This window comes from Colius striatus, chromosome 13, assembly GCF_028858725.1.
Source record: "Colius striatus isolate bColStr4 chromosome 13, bColStr4.1.hap1, whole genome shotgun sequence".
NCBI lineage: Eukaryota > Metazoa > Chordata > Aves > Coliiformes > Coliidae > Colius > Colius striatus.
The window spans coordinates 15,924,282-15,945,514 of NC_084771.1; the positions used below are offsets into that span (position 1 = coordinate 15,924,282).

The 21,233-nt window shown below is 38.8% G+C and overlaps 1 protein-coding gene and 1 long non-coding RNA gene across 7 annotated transcripts in view; one reads left to right on the forward strand and one right to left on the reverse strand.

Moving 5' to 3' along the window:
- The window catches only part of DIAPH2 (diaphanous related formin 2), a 195,117-nt gene extending 180,002 nt beyond the window's left edge, over nt 1-15,115 (reverse strand). For all 6 annotated transcript variants that reach the window (XM_062006303.1, XM_062006302.1, XM_062006299.1 and 3 more), the window contains exon 1: nt 14,828-15,115. In XM_062006303.1, the coding sequence (XP_061862287.1) occupies nt 14,828-14,941 (114 nt within the window). In that variant the 5' untranslated portion in view covers nt 14,942-15,115. The remainder of the gene's footprint in view (nt 1-14,827) is intronic.
- A 136-nt stretch (nt 15,116-15,251) lies between these two features.
- LOC133626616 (uncharacterized) overlaps nt 15,252-21,233 on the forward strand; it is a 29,837-nt gene continuing 23,855 nt past the window's right edge. The window contains exon 1 of the long non-coding RNA XR_009819680.1: nt 15,252-15,343. This is a non-coding gene — a long non-coding RNA (uncharacterized LOC133626616). The remainder of the gene's footprint in view (nt 15,344-21,233) is intronic.

Sequence of the window (21,233 nt, forward strand, 5' to 3'; positions counted from 1 at the left end):
TCATTATTAACAGCAGAGGGCACCAACGCTTTGATCATAGCACTGGGAGATGGAGTGCCTCAGCACTGGTCCCAGACAGGAGGGAGGGGAAAATAGGCCAGAGGCACCTTAATCATATTGGACACTCACCCTCAAAATCACCATTGTTTGATACTCAAGGGATGAGAGAAAGAGGTACTTCCATACTGTGTGTCTGTACAATAGGAACAGAGACTCCCCCAAGTAGCAGTCTAGTCTGACTAAAAATGGAAGTTCAGAGAAACCGAAATGGCTTCCTCATTTTTGGTTTTCAGTTGTAGCTCAAACAGCCACTACTGACTTGAAAGGTTTGTGTCAGAAAATTATTTGTGTTCATTGATAAGCGAGCAGTTATACATCAGTTTAAATCAATAAAATTTCTTGCTGCGAGACAAAAGGGCAAAGGTGGCACTAGGGTAGTCAGGAGCCAGACCAGCTTAAGACTACTGTGGAAATAACTTCAGGAAGCCTATTCAGAGAGGCAGCTTTCATATTTGTCAATGCAGAGACAAATTTTCCAGGGTTACTGCTAAAAGTTGAAACACCTTCCATGAAGGTTCTGCACCAATCATATCAGATAAATTATCACTAAAGCAGCAGAGGATCAGCAGAGCTCGTAATAGTTATGCTACATAGTTCTTTATACAGCACTTCATACAGCCAGGATCTGTTTCTTATTTTGACATCTAGTGATCACACAAGACAGGTTTTTCTTCGAGCATGTTGGAAAAATGTCTTGTGACAGTATAGCATGCTTTTCTGTATAGATGAACTGTCTCTCCTCAGGATGCTCTATCTACAGCTTTTAAATTTCTCACTTAAAACTATCAAGCAACAGTTTGCTAGTTTTTACAAACTAGTCTTTTCAAAGAGCCCTCATAATTCTATTCATGTATTTCACAACAAACAAGCATTGCCGTACTGCTTTTACGAAGTGCATGCTAGCTTACTAGCCCTAAGATGCAAGTTTAATATTCTAAGAGATATTTAACTAATCCAGATAGACTTGAAGGGGGAAGAGGACAATAACAAGCTTGCTCATGACAGGCTGTGGGATGACACACCAAGGGTTAGGGATAGGGTGCTTACCAAGGCTCAGGCTGTTGCTTTGGTATGTTCTGGCTACACTGCAGCACACTTTTGAGATCACACAGATGAGCCAGAGGCTCCTCAAGTAACAAGAGCCTGTCTCTAAGATGACAGTAAGCAGTCCAGCTGAAGTGCCTTTACACTAAAGCACACAGTATGGGCAACAATCAGGAGTTGGAAACCATCGTACTGCAAGAAAGCAACAACCTAGTTGTCATTACTGAAACTTGGTGGGACAAATGCCATAACTAGAGTGCAATTATCAATGGCTCAAGCTGTTGAGAAGGGAAAGGTAAGGAAGGAGGGGTAGAGGGGTTGCCACCTACATCAAGAAATGGATAGAGTGTGGAGAGCTGTCTCTGAAGAATAACTACAATTAGGTTGGAAGCTTATGGCAAGACTTAAAGACAAACAACAAAAGAAGTCTTGTGGTTGGTGTCTACAACAGGCTGCCCAATCATGGGAAGCCTATTGACAAAGGCTTCTTACTCCAGCTACAGAAGCCATGGTGCTCACAGGCCCTCACCCTGCTGCAAGACTTCAACGACTACCTGTCAGAAAAGTAGCATGGTGAGCTACAGTCAATCCAGAGAGCTAAGTATTTGCATAAAGAAGAAAGTTATATTTGACAATATGAAGACAACATATGCGACTGCACCAATTTTCAGAAGTGTAAATAGGGAAAATAAGCACGGGAATTCTACTTTGTGTATCTGAACTACCAATATAAGAATATACACTGTTGCCATAAACACTCTCTTTTCTGGGCTATCTGCAGACTGAAGTGAACTTATTTTGGACTTAAATAATTTCACTTTTAAATCTAATAATTTTGGTGATTGGTACTATAGTTGCTAAGACTATTATAATAGTTCAATAGTTCAATGTTCTTGAAGAACATTGTATTTTTTTTAGAAATAGGATTCAGATAGTGGAGTGCCAATTACCTTTCATGCTTTGGTTAATAAGAAAGCTTATTTCAAAAGCTGCACTTCCTAAGCTTCCTTGAGTAAAATGCTGGTAGATTAGAAATGTGTTGGAATAATTTCAAAAATCTTTTGACACACCCCACCCACATAGCTTTCTTTACATATATTTGGTGCCTGTAAAGTGTCAGATACACTTTATTAGACAAAAAGCCATCTGTCCATTCAACTGATTGGTAATGTTATGGTATTCGGCAAGACTGCTTGTCGGCATCAACATATTATGTTCATCACACCTACAGCTGATTTGCTTGCTGGTTTGGAAGAAAAAGACTGTTTTCCAAGGAAAACAGGCTGCAATCACTTGTTAAAGTAATGGCTTAAATAATCATCGGATAAACTGCCGGGCCTTAATTAAAAATTAACATAGAACAGCCCCAAGTGCACTAAGTGGATAGTTTAGATGCTTACTGTACTGGTTGTATGCCTGTTGCTTCTCTGCCAAGGGTGCGTATCAGTGCCATATTCAGCCCTACTGCTTGTTTTTAAAAAACGCAATTGTTTAAGTTAAGAGCATTGAGGAACTTGGCTTTTGCTTTTTTTTTTTGTATAATATTGTGAAGTGCTTTTACAATATGCTGGAACAATTGAACTGGAACAAATATGTCAAAACAAACTTTGACATAGTAAAGCCTCAATCTCAATTTTATCCATAGACACAAGCAGTAAATTTGAGCTCTATGCTTTGAATGTAACAGCAGAGCAAAGCCAGTTTTGCTAGATGGTAATACTTGATGTACACCAAATTACTGCTCATCTTGTTCACTTGTTCTGGTTCCCCGGAGTGCGAGTGCCTGATCCACCACATTGTGGAGTTGCTCAGACTGAGTAAAAGGCCTTGTAAAGCTACTGAGTTTGGTCAATTATGAGTAGTGAGAATAAGTCTCCTTTTTTTATACCTCACTTTCTAAAGAGACACGTGTGTTTTATTGCAACAAGGTTCATGTACACTCTTACTGAAGTGCAGTTTTGTTTTTTTCTTTTCATAGACATGCCGTCCTTTTAACCACAATTATATGTTTTGAAGCTGGGATTAATCTTTTGTTGAGAACCTTGGTTTTTCTTCCAAGATGAGCAATGAACAGTTAACTTCAAAGTGAGAGTTCTTTTGAAATTACTCTGAAAACTGAAGGTGAAGGTACTTTAAGAAAATTTTTCAGTATTTCTGCACAATTTTTTGTGCATTCCTGCTCACTTGCTTCCTATGTCACAGTGCATGCAAATACAGCATAATACTGTCATATAAATGACAGGTTCAATTTCTATACACTTTTCCTGTTATATACAAATACAGTTTTGAGAAGATGCTTAACTGAGCACACTGTTGGTTTCATACAACATATCTTGTTCTTCTGGGTACAGTGAAATAAGAACAAATCATGTCACAGTCCAGTTGACATTTCCTCCACTATCATTTGAGAAGAAGTTAAAACTGATAGAATGTATCTGTTGGGAGAGAACTATTATGCTTCAAAAAAAGTAAGTTGCAGAAGTTGACAGAAAGTCTGTATTGTGAAGAGCTTCATTGGATACTGGGCAGCTCGCTGAAAATTGACCATTTTGCTTTTGATAGACTATGAGGAAGTGAGAACATGTGTAATTGGTTTATTTGGGTTGATTTTTTAAACAGTAAGAAAACCCCTACAAAATCCAACCAATCAAAATGCAACCCACAAAGGAACTGGCAGTGAAGGGGCTTCACTGAGCCAAAAAAGCAGGAATTACTTGTGAACATTATTCATTTTGTCTGTACCCAGCAGTCTTGGAACATATGGTCACAGAGATCACGTCAACAACTTCTTAAAGTAACATTGTCTGTCTTCCAAGACACAGACTTCCTAGCACAGGGTATTTCATCAGAGCAGTATTTGGTCCCTTCCTAAAAGAAGTTAATGGTGAAGTTACTCTCCTCTAATAATAAATGATGTGATTCTAAAACTTGGGAAAATGAGCAATGCTGCTGACATAGCAAGGAACTTTGGCTTTTCCTTGAAGAACAGAAAGTCTAAATTGAGTCATTTCAGCAGGCATAGACCACAAAGTAACTGAACAGTCAAAGCATATTGGCTTAAACTGAATTCACACTGCAATACACACAAGGGCTTTCTCTTCCTTTTCCAATTCTTTCCTGTTTATAACAGCTTCCCGAGAAGATTATTTGTCCTTCAAGGAAGTAGGAAATGAAGCAGCATGTGAATAGACAAGAATGACATTGTACATAATAATGAGGAATATAGTAGTATCATTTGACTTCAAGTGTGATTCCCTGTTAAGTAGTAACAGTAACTCAAGAGGATTACAGATGCTTGTAACAGGTTACAAAGAATCCATTACCCTCTGCTAAAAGAGAAAATAATCTGAAATACATGGTTTATCATAATATTCAAACATAGAATGTGCTTAGGTTACCCATGAATACCCACATGAATTTTACAAAGGTTTTCCCATCAACTCATGAAACAATGATTTTTAAATAAAAAACGTTAACTGATAGGATTACTGCTTATCTTACAAGTCATTCACGAATTAGTATGAAACACAGAATACTGTAAACTAACCTTAATGGATTTAGGAAGCACATCTTATCCACCCAAACTTTATCTGAAGTTCAAAGCTGAACACATATCTGTGAAATATGAAACTAAATTGTATCTCTGATTTACAGATAGAAATTTTATGAAAAGCCTACCGCTGTACTCACTGCCTTCCTATTTTGTGAATGCCTCCACCAAGCTGTAAAACTGGATAACGAAAATAAAATGCGCTGCTGGATAACAAGTGTAGATAATGGAGGATTGCAAAGGTCAGAGATACTGCAGCAGATATTGCCTGGTACATTTCTAGTTCAGTCAAGAAACTGTGTGCTGAATTTCCTCATCTCACATTTTACTGTTGATTACAACCAGCAGTGGGAGATTTACTTGCCACAGATGAGTGTTAAGGAGGAACTGAAGCAGTTCTAGTAAGGAGGGATACCTAGGAGCAACAGCTCTTGCTGCCCATTATATAAGACCGAAAAAACCCCAGATGAATTTGGTTTTGTGTCAATGACAATGGGCAACAGAACTAAAGCACTGTACTGACACCAAAGTCAGGATAAAAATCAGTTACTAGGCGTTTCAGTGTTGTAGTAATTTTATGTCTCAAGTCTGGTTATAAACTACCTTGTACTAATTTGTCATCTTCATTAGCTCACTCAGCCTGTGAGTAGCTAAGGCTTTTATAAGCAGACTTACAATGATTATGAAAACAGTTCTTACTGTATGAAAATTTTCCTTCAGTGTATACAAGATTAGATAGAAATGCTACTGTATGGTTTATAGAGATGCGTAGTGTCAGAATGAAGCATCTCAGTTAATTTGAGTTTGTTTGCTAACTTTTTAACTTGTCCAGCTGGCACAGGTTTACGCTTTGCATTTCAGATCTTGTATTTAAACCTTTTGTTTTCCATATAACCTCTACATGTGGCTGGCACACACACACAAAAAAAAAAAAAGTACATGGCATCAGTGTATATGCTTAGCCTTTTTTACTTTATGCAACTTTTTTCCTCTTTATACAAATACTTACCTGTTCTATCCAACTGGAATACCGCATGTAACCACCTCAACTACCAATAGCTGTAAAGTTCCCATCTACTTATGCACTCGCATGATCACAAATGCGAACACTCAGCACAATCCCATTACAAAGTCACAGTGTTTTAGAAGTTACTTGGATTTTATAGGTAAAAAAGTGATTCACAGCAGGAGAATATGAAGAACCAAAACATAACAGGAAAACATGAGACTCTCTTGTACAAGAAATACTTGTATGTGTCGTAAGGAATCTAGAATCTAATGAATCTCATGTTGGCTTAGTGTTTGTTTCTCACAAAACCATACTCATTAAAAACTGGAGTCTTTTTGAAGGTCACACTCTAACAGCCATCATTAGCTCCTACCATAGTAAGAAAGAATAGGCTGCAGAACTAACATTTTTCCTGAAATACTTATTTGGTCCTGTACAACCATGTCTGAAAGACCAATATGAACTTATGCAGAGCTGCTTGTAAATACATAACTAAGTAGTTGTGACAAAAAGGTATCATCACGAACAATTAAGGTCTGTGGTTATTTCCTCTGAATGCCTGAATATGCATTACAATGTGGTTTTGTTAATGTGAACCTGTATAGGACAAAGTTACTAATGTTTGACTAGCTAAGAGCTGAACAAAGAAACAAAGGGCCTATGTATCTTCAAGTCAACCTGTACCCACCAGTGTCTTTCCTGCATTTCCCTGGGCCTGATGTCTTGCTTTAGCCCCAGCTGGTAACTCAGCTCCACACACCTGCTTGCTCCCTCCCTCCTGGAGGAATGGGGGAGAGAATTGGAGAAGTGAGAAAAACAATGAGTCAAGATAAAGACAGTTAATCAGGTAAAACAAAGATCATGTAACCAAAGGAAAATGAGGAATGCTTTCACCACATGCCATGGGCAGGCAGGTGTTCAGCTATCTCCGGGAAAGCAAGGCTGTGTCACCAATATGCTTGGGAAGACAAATACCTTCACTATGAACATCCCCCTTCTTCTCCCTTCAGCTTTCTACACTGAGCATGACTCCATATAGTCTGGATATCTCTGGGATCAGTTGGGGTCTGTTGTCCCAGCAGTGTCCCCTCTCAAGTTCCTGTGCACTCCCAGCTACTTGCTCTGGGAGTAGGGTGAGGAGCAGAGAAGGCCTTGACTCTGTGTGAGCCCTGATCAGCAGTAATGAAAACATCCCTGTGCTACTCAGTTTCCCACACATAAATAAAAGGCAGGATTTTCTCTAGCCATCTGGTGACTTTTACATTTATATTCAACACTTGAAAAATTAGTTTAAACACACTTAACTGTTATGAAGTATAAATTATAACTATTTTTAGTAATTAAAACATAACTCCATCTTTGATGCCCTCCACACCTAATGACACTATGCAAAGAACATTTACAAGCAGTAAACATGCATCACACAATCAGCATACCTAATACATTCTCCAACACTTATCTTGTCTCCAATTTACTCTGAGGATCACTAAAATGATCAAGAAGGGTCGTGACAAGGGTCAAGTCCAGCAGGTAGCAAAGCACCACGAAAATGCTCGTTCATTCCCCCACACACACATCCACCTCCTGTAAGATGGTGGGAGTCTCAGTGAGATGGGAGGAGAAAAGATAACCAAAGACCTTGTGGAGTGAGATAAGGACATGGAGGTCTCACTGCTAACTATGGTTCCAGGCAAAACAGACTTAACTTCTATACTCAGGGAAGAAAACAATAACAATTTCATCTCCTGCCAACTAGAAACAGAACAGATAGAAAGCAAAAACAGAGCAAGATGATGAGGAAAACACAACCAGCACTTTAACACCTCCTCCTTCCCCCATCCCTTGCTTCTTCCCAGGCTCAGTTACCTGCTCCTGATATCTCTACCTCTTCTCTCTCAGCAGCACAGAGGGCAGCGAATAGGGTATGCAGTAGGTCCATCAAAGATAGTCTCTTTCACTTCTTTCTTCTCAGAGAGGAGAACGCATTGCATTCTTCCCCTGCTCCAAACACAGAGTCCCTCCCACAAGATACAGCCCTTAACAGATCTCTCCGGTATGAGTTCATTCCAAGGGCTGCAGCTCCTTCAACTCCTCCAGCAGCCAGCAGAACTCCAGGCACTCTCTGCCTCAATGCTGCCTGTCACGAAGTCATGCCCTCCCCTAGGCACAGTCATCCCCAGCTTGGGGTCCTCCATGAGCTGCCAGTGGATCTCAGCTTCACCATTGCCCTCCACAGGTTGCAGGGTAACAGCCCCCATCTAATCATGGGATACAAGGGACTGTCTGCTCCAGCACACCGCCTCTTCTCTTCCTTCACTGAGACTGGAGTCCGCATGATCACTTCTTTCTCCTTTAACTCCTTCCACCACTTCCCAAAAGAGAATAACCCTTCTCTTCCAGGTTCTTTTTAAAAAGTGAAGCACCCAATTGTCTCAACCCCAAAGGCGAGTCTGACTTAGAGATGTGGAAAGTTTTGATCAACTTCTTACAGGAACCACCATTACAGCCTCTTCCCTGTTACCAGAAACAGCTCCACACAAACCCATGAAAAGAAGAAAGCCATCTGTCACATCCATCACCTGGATCTACTTCTCCCACTCTCACCCAAGACCATCTGAACGTAACACAAAACTACATTTTCCTATTTACACAGCAAGAGTCCATACGTATTAGAAATTTTTAAGAACATTTTTGTTTTATATAACAGAGAAGGTGTGGTGATGTTACAGTGTTCACTACACCTTAAGACCAAATATTACCACGCCCAGGTGGACCAAATACCTTCAGCAGCTGTGTCAAACCATACACTTCCCATGTGCAGGCTTGTTCCAAATTGAACTTCCAAGGTATTTCTCGATTTCTACAAATCAGGTAAGTTTATGGTTTATATCACGATGTAGGATACTATATAATTTAATTGCCATAGGAGATCTTCTTCATTGTACGTCCAAATGTATACAATGTGCTGCTTTCACATCACATCCAACTAAACAGCTATCACGAGAAAATGGATGAAAAGCAGACACATCACTCTTACTAGTTCTAGCAAATAATCAAATTCTAGAAAACAATAAAGTCTTGACTGGTTCTGTTTCATGATCTTGTTTGTCCCACTGCCACACAAAAACTTCAGTCAGCAGAGCACCAAAGTGAGTATAGAGATGGCTTAAATTCCCACTGCTGCCTCAAAGAAAAGATGATTCTTTGTCATCCTTTTCTCCCATACAATTAACTAATAGTTAACAAACATATTATATTTGCTTTGCAGACTGTGTTAGTACTACTTCTGTCAAGCAAGTTTCTGCTTGAAGTTACATTTGAAAGTGGGTAACGTAGAGGTGCTCACATCACCAATACTGTAGGAAAAAGCTAAATGATTCACAAGACTTTAAGTAATAGATCTGTTTGAGACAAAAATAACATGCAAGTTTAACAGAAGTTACCTTTGTCTACAACTTCATAAATACTGAAGAAAATCTTTCAACTGCTAATTTTCTCTCAGAATTATGTGTTATAACATCATAGCCCTTTCTAACAAAGTATTTCCTCAAAAATAAAGTTACTAAGTGATTTTAAAAAGTATATCATGGTCATTATTTAAATTCAGTGTGTAAGTTTTAAGGAACTGCATAAAAAAATTCCCTTTAGTAATTTCCTAACTTCTGGTGGTTTTAAGGCTCAGCAAGTAAATGGATGAGTAACCAGCTGAAATCGTCAGTTGCTTCAGCAGCAGCCACCATCTCTTGTTCTACTTTACCTCTAAATTTGGTCAGAGATGAAAAAAATTAGAGGAAGGTTATTAGCCATTACTGCTTACCTCTAAAGAATGGCAATTGATGCATAAAAGATTAAGTCATTTTATAACCCACCCAACGTCTTTAAGCCTGTATTTCCCTTCTACTGGGACATCAGCACACAAAATAGTATGTTTTTCAAGCATTTAAGATACAAAACCAAAAGTTCATCCTCAATAACTTGGACAATCTTCAGCACCACAGAGCTTAAAGTCTCAGAAAATACCATGGCTATCTGATATGCACACTGACAGTTCCTGCTGTAATTGTCTTTCATACTGCCTAGGTGGAGCCTGCTTTGTTTGCAAAGCTTCCTGTACTGTACAGAAGAGTGCTACAGTTTTGTCTTACAAGTAGTAGTTCAGGAAGTTTAATTACCACAAGTAGATAGGCTTATCACTGTATCTATCACCAAATTTAAACAGTGTCAATATCAATTCACACTAAAAGCTAAAAGCATTTACTTAAACATCAGCACCAAGCATGTCCTTCTCTGCTATATTAGGAGTGCCTAATCAGTATCCTTTTCAGTAACAGAACTGCATTTTCCCAAGACATTAATTTTACTCTTCAGTAAGACTAACTAACTAACTTCACTTGCTGGAATATCTTGACTTTGATCTAATTAGGCCAAGAGTTTTCTAAAACACAAGCATTTCAGTTCACTTCTTGAAGCAAGAATCCTCTTCAGGCATGTACTGATTTTACTGAGACACTATGATCTCAAACCTAACACATATTTTGTTCATTTGCCAAAACTCTCTATTCAACCTGACTCACAGTTCACATATGCAGCATACAAACATCTAAACAAGTCATGTGTAAAAATGTACATTATCTTTCCACAGGAGAATGGCATCAAACAACCTTAAGTAGTCAAAGGTGATGGTGCAATGCAGGTCCTGTAGCACTCTGTCTGACTGACTGATAGATGGAATTTAAAGCATTGGTTAACACCTACACTTACCTGGGTGGAGCAATGTAGCTAAGAAATCTATCCTCTCAAGCACACTCAGTTTATTCCTCTTTTAAAGCTAAATGATACAAGCTTTTATTCCACTGTTTGACACTAGTTTATGGCATATTAGTCAGAATGTTGAGTTCACAGCTTTTGATTCATCTCAAAGCTCATGAGGTTTAAGATTTCACTATTAAGCATAAACAATTTCTGCTTTTAAAACAAAGTATGAGTGGCTCCCTGTTGGATGAATCACCAAATCGACTTGCTCCCTAATTAATAAGCCCTCTCTCAGCCCTAACAATTTTGTTTTCATGTTATACCAGATCTGTCTCCTTTTAAAGACAGCACCACATGCAGAAAACAACTCTTCACAAATTTAGTTTGTAGCTAAGTGAAGTATCTATCACTTGAAACACTACCACAGTAGAATCTGGGGTTAATGAAGCATGTTTTCAGTATGGCACTAGCTACTTCTTACGCCCATAATAAACAAGGATGATATATTATTAAGTGTAGTACCACTGGCTATATTAACTTCTAGTTAGCCAGTGCTCTACTAGTCAAGAAGCACCAAAAATCCTTTTATAAACTTCTGTTTCAGCACTGATTCATAGCATCGCATTCTTTCTCAGTTTACTCATAACTCCTATCAACACTGAATTCAAACCAATCTGCTGAAGGCTTTGTCCAGGTTTCCAAGTCTTGAGAATCTCCAAGGATGGGGCATTCCAACGTCTCTGGTCAATTTATAGATAATCACAACTTTTTTTTCCCTTATACTCAATCTCCTCTCCAGTGACCTCTCCTGCTTTTTTTTTTATGATTTCTGTCTCCCATTCTGTCTCCCCTGGCTTCATCATCTCAACTAAAAAGATTATCAAGTTGCTACGACTTCAACTTCAGTTATGCAAAGATAGCTATGTCAAGTAAGACGCAAAACTCTCAAAAACTTACTGATTTCCTAGGTGCCCAACAGAATTATGTACTTCCCATGCGATACTGAAGTGCTAAGGAGAGCAAACATTATCTAAGTTAAGGATTAACAAACTTAGGAATCCCAGCAATCTCCCTGACAACCTTAATTTAGTCTGTTTCCCCTAGTACCACAAACATACTTTTACACAAGCAAAACAAGAACATTGCCAAAACCAGTTATGAATGTAACTGCTCACTGACATCTTGTGCCAGCCTATTCTCAGGGCTGGCATGAAATCAGAAGATTGTTCGCCAAAACAATTTTTTTTCTGCCCATTTAATTGTAAATAAAAATGACAAAATAACCAGACATTCATTCCCACCTCCTGTTCTTGTGCCAGAAAAAAATAAAGGAAAAAAAAGATGATATCAGAGCTATTTCAGCAGCTGTAATGTGTCAAGGTGCTGCTAAAACAGACATGAAATTTTAGGAAACTACTCAGTTACATTCTACTAGTACAAAATGTGGAACTAAATTCTCTTTGTGGAGTTGCATTATGTTCAACAAGTTACATTAAACTTCAATTACTCTCAAAATAACCTAAAGCAGAAAAAAAAAAGAATTGGTTTTAATAAAGCCCATCTTCAAGTATTTGTGTGTACATTAATGCATCAATTATTTTACACATAAGTACTTTAAACCATCATTTTCTTTGCTAGCACAGAACCTCTCGATAGCCTAATCTTACTTCTTATCAATCAGGAATAAATATCATCAATATAGCTTCAGTCACAACACAAAACCCTATCAAATCACTATGCTTTTCTGTGCCAAGCACCATTGCTCATCTTTTCATTTCAGTTAGAGAGCATGGGGAAACAAAAAGCTTCCACCTTTTTCTTCTAAAGTCTCCCTTGCCCCAAAACAATGACTTCAGATTTCCCAGCTTCCTGTTATCTAGAGACATTTTTAATCTACCATATAAAAATCATTCCTCCAGACTTCTTCCCAATGACTTGCCTAATTTCAGCTGCTATACCAGGAACTAAAAATAAATCCTGTGTTGTGTGTAGTTGCACACATCAAGCCCTTGTTCAGCACTCCACTTGATGGGTGAAATAAGTTCTGGAAAAGAAACACACTCCCCTCAGCACACTGTAGAACTCCTATCAGAGTACAGGGAGATTCATCTCTGTAACTACTGAAATTTGATAAGTTACGCAGCTGAACCAAGAAAATCCCCACATCAAACTCTGAGAAGCTTTGTATGCCAATTCAGTGACAAAAACTTCCATAGTGTGGATTCTCTTACAGAAGTCTCAAATATATCTTCATCTTACTGCACAGTGAAGAGAAGACAGAAGAGGTAAAAGTTTTCTAAGTACCTAAATATATTACTAGACTTAGTAGAACCAATTTGCCTCTCAAAATCAAAGGTAACAAATTTTAGTAAGATTATTTATTCTCCTATATAATAAATGAAGCTTTTCTCTAATTATGGTCTTCCCTTACAAACCCATGGCAGTAATTGATAAATTTGGCTGTCCACTCACACTGCCTCAACTTAAAACACACCTGAATTCCATTGCTTTTCTCTGAGGTACATCCCTCCTCATGTTCAGTTGTACACACCATTCATGTACATCATGTCCAGAACAACAACAAAATCTACTTTCCCATTCAATCCACTCAGTCAAGTATACTTCAAAGGCTAGTCACTTCACTGCAGGGTAAAAATCTACTTTCAGAAGGTATCTGATACATGCAACATACTGCTACTCTGATCCACGTTGCTGCTGGACTGTAATCAATCCTCAAAAAACAAAAGCATATGACTCCATACAAAGTCAAATATTAATGTACTTTCACCACTACATTTAACAATAAAAGTCTTGTGTAGTGATTTGAGAATAACTGAAAAGAGCATGCAAATATAGAATCATGGAATGATTTGGGTTGGAAGTGCCCTTAAAGATCATCTGATTCCAACCCCTCTGCCATGGGCAGGGACACTTACCACTAGAACAGGTTGCCAATCTGGCCTTGAACACTTCCAGGGATGGGGCATCCACAACACCTCATGGTAACCTATTACCATGTCTTACCACCCTCATAGTGAGGAGACGCTTCTTTACATCTAATCTAAATAAATCCTTTCAGCTTGAAGCCATTACACCTTGCCCTATAACTGCATGCCCTTGTAAAAAGCTACCTTTTTGCTAAGACATACATGGTCACTTTCGATACAAGCACACTTCAAGTTGTTCAATATTCTGGCTTTCTCCAATCCTTTTCAATAATTGTAACTTGTAGTAACTTTTCAATGCCCTACATTACAGATTTATCATCTTCCTCACTTGCATTCTAACTTAGTTTTTAGAGATAAAAACAACCACAGTTCTCAGGCTGATCAGCCTAAGGCTCTACTGTACTCTGCTCAGTGAAAGGAACAAAAGCTAGGAGCACTGAGATATTGACTTAAGTTTTACCAGTATTAATAGTTTTAACCACTGTTTGCAAAAACCCTGAGTAAAGAAAATTTGTAACCAGTACTCTATTCAACAAGAAGTCAGGTAAGCATCTGCTACTCTGCTGCTCGTGAAACTCCATCAGAGGTCTGAGCTAAAATATGTTGATTAAAAGTTAAAATAAATAACTCTAAGTAGCAGATGAATTAAAAGTAAACATTGTCATAGTAACCAGTTTTGCTGCTTCTGCATTTATAAAGTGTGATGCAATCCAGTGCTATTGATTCTGAGTTGCAGCTATACTTCAAGTTATGAGGCCTGTAAGTAGGAGTACCTTCTTATAAATCAAAAAGCACAGGCATGAGAAACAAAATCCTGAAGAGGATTTGTGTGCTCAACAGCTTGTTAGGTATTTCCTAAAAAACCAGGCAATATCCAAATAGTTTAATTATGTACACATTAATTCATACGTTCACTTGTGAAGCCCATCGTCTGCATCATAAACATCAACATTCCGGATTCAACATAGAAAATAAACCAATCCAACCCTGTGATCTTTCACTCAAAAGGGGAGTAGAGTAGAGGTTACATCAATGGGTCCTGCCTACAGAACACTGTTGTCACTCGTCCCTTCCCAGAGAGGTAGCCCATTTAACACCGCGCCGGTGGGCCTATCTACATCATATCCATCAGGGAAAACATGGGAATTCCTGCCTCCTCCCAACGACCACCCCCGCCGCGTTACCGCAGCCAGGCCCTCAGCGCGCCGCAAGCCTCCCTCCAGCTGTCACCTCCCACTTCCTAAGAGCACCCAAAACTCATCACGGAATCTCATAGAAATTTACAAAGAGAGGCTTCAAATCCTGAAAGGCCAGCATCCCCCAGGACCGGTCGCACGCCCCTCCGCCCCAGTTTCTACTCGGGAAACAACGAGACAGCATCTAAGCCACCGCCACCTCCTCCTACCCTTCCTCCTGGTACTCAGGCCGTCCCCTACCTCCCTCCCAGCTCCGCAGCTCGCTCACCAGCTTGGGCCTGTTCCGGCTCTCTTCTTCCGCGGCGCGCCCACTCCGCTTCGGGTTCATCCTGCCAGAGCTCTGGGGCTCCTCACTGCCGCCCGGAGCTCCCTGACCTTCCATCCTTCCACTGGTTCCGAGTCCCGACAGAAAGCCCCTCTCTCACGGGGGCTATATCCTCAAAACTCCATAGAACCAGCACGACGCGCACAACCGGGTATCCGCCCGTCCCGGCAGCGACCGGCAACAGTTCTACCCGTTGCTGCCCCGCCGCCTCCTCCCAATCCACCGCCTCACAGACGCCCAACTCCCTGGGCATGCGCCCCGCCCTCCCGCTGCTGCTGCGCGTGTGCCAGCGCCGCGCGCATGCGCCCCGCCCTCCCGCCATTAATGCGCCTGTGCCAGAGCCGTGCGCGTGCGCTGTGAAGCGGGACTGGAGGAGACGGGCCGAGGCTGAGGAGCTGGTGGTGCTGGTCGGGAAATGGCGGCATTCAGGCGTTTTGAACAGAAACGCCTACCCGAAAGGTGAAGTGGGAAACAGAACACGGGCTCAGGCTTTGGCAGCACGGAGCTGGCGTATAGGTGGATTTATTGACAGGGTTCCCGTCTGAGTAGTTTTTCTGGTTGCTGGGAGCAAGAGAGCCTGACACTGATGCTTGGTCGTCTCCTGTCTGACCCTGGGCGGGCAGAGCTGAGGCGGCTGTGGTACTACGGGCTTGCGAGAAAGCAGGACTACTAGCAACGGCCCCTGCAGTACATGTTTTCGAGAAAAGTCTTGTCTCCGTCTGATCTGCTTCACACAGCAGCTACTGGGCCCTGTATGCAGAGTGGATGGACATTTTGCACATGGAGGGTCTCCTCATGAGGTGGCTTTGACTTAAAGTGTATTTCTCTGTGTTTTATTTTGGGAACACAAAAGATGCAAGGGATAGCTGTGGTCTTTTAACTAAAAAATTCAACTTTTTACCACAAACAAAAGACTACATTTTTTTCTCTCAAATGTGAAAATTCCAGTCCCCAATATGTGAGTCATTTACATGTGTTCATGGTTCACAGTGATGAAAAATTGCTTAAACCATTTCAATGGATTGGAGAATCATTTTGGCTGAGCCTCACTGAAGGCCTTTCAGCACACATGTATCAGCATGCATAGGGGAAACAATGATCACATGCCTGATGGTTACAGGACTCTTGTTGACAGATATCTTCACATTAATGACTGTTTAAAACGGGGAAAAAAACCACATTTTATGTTAGCATAGCTGAATCTATGCTTGTTAAATTGCACTGAGAAGTATTCTTAATTCCTCTTCCTATTTACCTGCTCTCCTGGGACAAATGGCTGGTTGGTTAGAACAGTTATTAACACTTTTGCTAGCCCCTGCTTAAAAATGTTTTGCAAATCTCCACATAGAGTTGTCAGCTGTAACTTAAAATTGTTCTTTTGAGTTGTACAAAACATTGGTGCAGCATTTTCTGGAGATAAGCTTTTGAATAGACTACTGTAAATCAGGCATAATCAGATGTACTCCTCAGTAGAAGGTGAAGCCTACCATGCTCTTTTTAAAAAGGTTTTTAGTCAAACTGGTTACACTCCAGCATTTTGGTAATTTGAGGGTTTTTTCCCCAGTTTCCAGGACAGAAGTACTCCTTACGTGAGCTGGAGACCTAAAAGAATATAAGCTCTGCAGACAATTCTAAGGAAAAACAGTGAGGTGATATAATGCAACTATCTGAATTAGGAAAATTGGAATGGAAAAGCCTCTCCACAGCAAAACAAAAAAGCCCAGAAAACCACAACTCTGCTTAAGGCAACCAGACAAACCTCAGATCATTTTGGCAGTAAGTTTGCAATGCAGTATTTTGGCCTATTTCCAAAAACAACATAGTGTGGCCTGAGGGTGGAAATTGGTAGTTATACAAATTGTTCTTAACTCAGATTCATCTCTGGAGAAAATGTGTTTTAAAACTATGCATATACAAAAACAATTTCACAACATTAAAAACGTGTAACTAGGTAAGGCTGCTGCTTTGTAGGTGCTAACGTTTCACCTTGTGGTTTTGCATGTAATTTCAATCAAGTAACCACAACAGCTAATAGTGACAGCTGTAAATGTGCATCTGTAAAAAAAAAAAAAGTAAGTCATGGACTGGTAGGCATGAGATATCTTGAGGCTCCCCAAGACATATATGATTTTATATCAGAATTTGAATGAAATCGGCCTTTGGAGATGACTGGCTGACCCAGCAATATAAGAACTACTGCTTTAGCACCCTCCCTCTAAACATGTAAAAAAATACAGTAGTGCAGGCTTCCAGAAGACACACACTCCAAGCATATCTGATAAAACAGAAAGGTTCTCAGTTTATGAGATTTTATAACTTCAGTGATAGAGATTTTATTTACTAGAGAAAACATAGGCTTCTGCTTAATAACAGCAGTTTTAAAACAGCTGTAGCTAACCGGTCACCATACCTGCTTTACATCTGTGAGAAATGGTCTAGATTCTCCAGTTTTCTAATATTGAAGAAGAAAGTTAATAATGTTGAGGTCTTTGGCCTAGCTGAAAATAAAAAAAACCAAAAAAACAGGAAAAAAAGGAGCGCTACCACAGAAGAAAAATACAGTATTTAACTGAACCACAAACAGGAAGCATGCTGCTAAGTCATCGAGTACTACATTCCCCAGCTTTTCATCCAAAAATTCTATATCGTTAGCACAACCACACTACCACAGAAAACATACCACAGTACCTTCACTATTCCTGTCAGCCTGGGAACTTTTTTCATATTCACTGTCTTCCTGGTCAGTATCATCATCACAGTTTTCGCTCTGCTGCTCCTTATTTGGAATCTGTTTTTGTTTAGGAACTTTAAAAAAGCACAAAATATTTCTTCAGAAGGAAGTCAGTCTGATACTTTGTTACAGTGCATGAGAACACCATAACAGAAAAACTCAGGGTATATAGCTTATCTTAACAGGTAGGAAAATAGAAATACTAACTACCAAGGGCTGAAAAATCAATGAATAATATTTGCATATGAATAGATAAACCTTATTGACATAATAACCTCACTTTCTAAAAAATACCCTTTGACTACTTAAAAAATATTATTTATTTGCAAACCTAAATCCAGAGAAAATCCACTCACTGATAATTCCAAAAAGAACTTGGTGGTTAAAACTTTCTTTAATCTAAACCAGTGATTTCTTTGCCTTTTAGAGGTTATAAATGTGCATTCTATAGTGTTTCTCTAAATCCATCACAGTAATTTGAAGGTACTTTAAAACATCCCATTATTAACCATTAAAGCAACATTTCATGTTAAAGTCACAAGTGGTATCAGAAGTGTTAATTGAAATCACAGCTAATTCTAATCATTTCTAGATAAGGGTTACAGCCTCAGCTAGGTTAAATTTCTAAGGCTACAGCTACATTTTGGTTTTAACCAGCTGTGAGATGGCTACAAAACAGTTCATTTAATAGGCTATAAACATAAGTAAAATTTAAGTCAGTTTACACTTTTTGCGAGTACTTATTTATACGAAGAGGAAACTTGACAGCTTCCTACCTTTTTACAAAAAAAAAAAGTCTTCGTGTGGCATATGTTGTCAAGGTAATTACCTCTGTGGTCACAGCAGACCTGTAGTTCAAGTTTACTTAGTATATCTAGCTCTAATTTAAAACCTAAAGCACTGGAGCTTAATGAGCCTCTATTATTATTAAATGATACCTTAAAGTAGAGAAATGAATGAGTGCAGAAATAAATATGAGTAATGGTTTTAATCTGAATAGATCTTCATTAATTTTAATTTACTCCAGGTGAGTCTCCTCTAATACAAATCAAAACATAAGTATCTTTTTTAGATTTACATTTTCCAATTTTTTATTACAAACATTTTCTGTGAAGCAATTGACTAATTTAGGGGAATTCTGTTTTCACCATTTTCTGTGCTTTGACCACTTAGTCTATAATTCCTGATCACAACTGGGTTTATCTTCCTCAGATCATTTTTTGGTTCCAGGTTTTAACAGCACAATAAGGAAATGTTTTCTAGAAACATGTATGAAAAAAATTCTCAGAACTACATGAGAGGATAATGTAAAACGATAAGTAAAAGAAATCCCTTTTCTTGATTTCAGGCTTTTCCCACAGGAAAACCAAACCAAACAGCTGATATGTGAAGTAGCTAATATTCATGGTAACTGGCTAATAATTGATTTTCTTTTTTCCCATTTGCTTTTAAAATATGTATAAAATATCTGTAGTCTTACCTGGTACAAGATGTAGTTATTAGTGCAACCATTATCTAAACTTTACATCTAATGGTAATTTCTCAGTATTGCTGGCAAGCATAATATCTACTGTCTTTTTTATTTATTTTTCAACAGAATAATTCTAATAGTATCATAGAGAACTTCTTGCATCCACAGTTTTACTTTTTCATAACATTTTATGTGCCAGGATACAATTAGGCCTATCGGAATAAAATATAATATGTATCACATTATAATACTGAGTTTTCATCCCAGCCTGAAAAAATGGATAAAGTATACAGAGGGAGAATAAAAAAAACCCACACCAGTATTTCCACTAAATGCTACGTCTCTGTTTTCAAACATACAGTTAATATTTCTCATAGTCATTACTACCTCAGTTTTTAACAATATAGTCCATCTTTTTGATATAGAGTCAAATCCCAATAGCCTTTATGGATTTAAATAGAGTATTTAAGGTCTTAATAAAAACTACTAAATTTTTACACTGTTTCTGTCATCTACTATTTTTTACACCAGGCACCTATGCACTATCTCTGTCTGACAGTGTAATTCAGAGTGCAAGTTCTGTCATTGCCTGCGGTTCTGCAGGAAGCAACAGAAAAGATGTTTCTTCAGAATGTGGCATTTTTTTTCTCCTTTAAAGCTACTGTGGGATTCTGTTGTCTGTTCCGCACATCTCTCTCCAGACTGATGGCTGAGTTGTACAGCTTATCATGCTGTGGTATTTCCCCAGATTGCTTAGAAAATATCTTTTGATGTTCCTATCTCACAGCACAATTTAGTTCTCAAATGTAACTAAACACTTCAGTATAAACTCCTTTTATTTGCTACATGGATTCCCTTGACCATATTTAGTACTAAAGACCTTTCTATTTATCTTGCTTTTTTACCTCCTCATAAATTTTCACAAAAACTAAAGACCCTACTGCAGCCATTCTCTAGCAAACCCCTCACACATGCCTCTTAATCACCCAAGGCTGGTCAGAACAGGACAGAGCAGAACTGATTATTTAGGTCAGGCTGCTTTACATGGTTACTTTCTTACTTTGTTTATTTTGTCTATAAATAAAGCTGTATCATGGGCAAATAGCTTTCCTTATTTCTTTAAGTGATATGAAAGCTTAGTAAATAAGAGTTCTACAGTACAGGGAATTGATACTATCAGTGGAATAGTTTAAAATGTATCTCCTCACAGCCCATCGCCAACAAGTAGGTTTCTGGGTGGAATCATGAAAGTAAATTTTGATGGAAGTATACACGTTTAAGGTATTAGCAGATGCTAATGAAGAGCTTCCAGGCAGATAAACATGAATAACAAAGTTCTAGCAAGATGGTGTTGTGTGAGACTTGCAGAAAATGCAGTATCTTCTCTTGTTCTACATTTTTGGTTTGTTCTGAATTTTTCTTCCTTTTGTGTCTGTTAATTTCTTAAATATTGCTTACATGGAGCTTACTTGTGAAAAACGAAATTATGGGGCAGGTAATCTAAATTATTTGCTTGTCCACTTAGTCCTCTTTATAAATGAAGGTTGAGTGTAATCAACTAAGAACACCAGTGAGAAGCAAGACTAACTATGATCTTGTCCTGCATGTGCGCCAGTTGTGTATCTTTAGTTGGACAAGTAGCTGAAGATGAGTTCGTGGTTCAGCTCACGAGAACGCAGTTTTTCAAAAGATGAGCATACACATTAGACTTCATTCGGTATAAGAGGAGATGACTTTTGGATGACGAGTGGTATGTATTTCCCTCTATTCGCATGCAAAGAGTATTTGTTGAGCCACCCTAGCAAGTTCATGTGGTACAAAATGAATGGATTAAAAAAAAATAAAGTTTTTTGTCAGATTAGTCTACTGAGCTAATTCACTTTTGTGTAGTATCCTTACCTCTGACTAAGAAATAGGGGATAAATATGACAATGAGAAATTACCAGAGTAAAAGTAATATAAAACCAAATCCTCATAACTCTTACCTTTAACTCTACACTAAAAGTGTTCCAATTCATGAGATGTGACAGTTTATACTGCAACAATTGGCAAAAATTTTATCCTTTCCTGTCTACCACATTGACATTAGGAAGAATACTAACGGTGCTCATGCTGCCACAATTCACAGCCATGTGTTTTAAGATCAA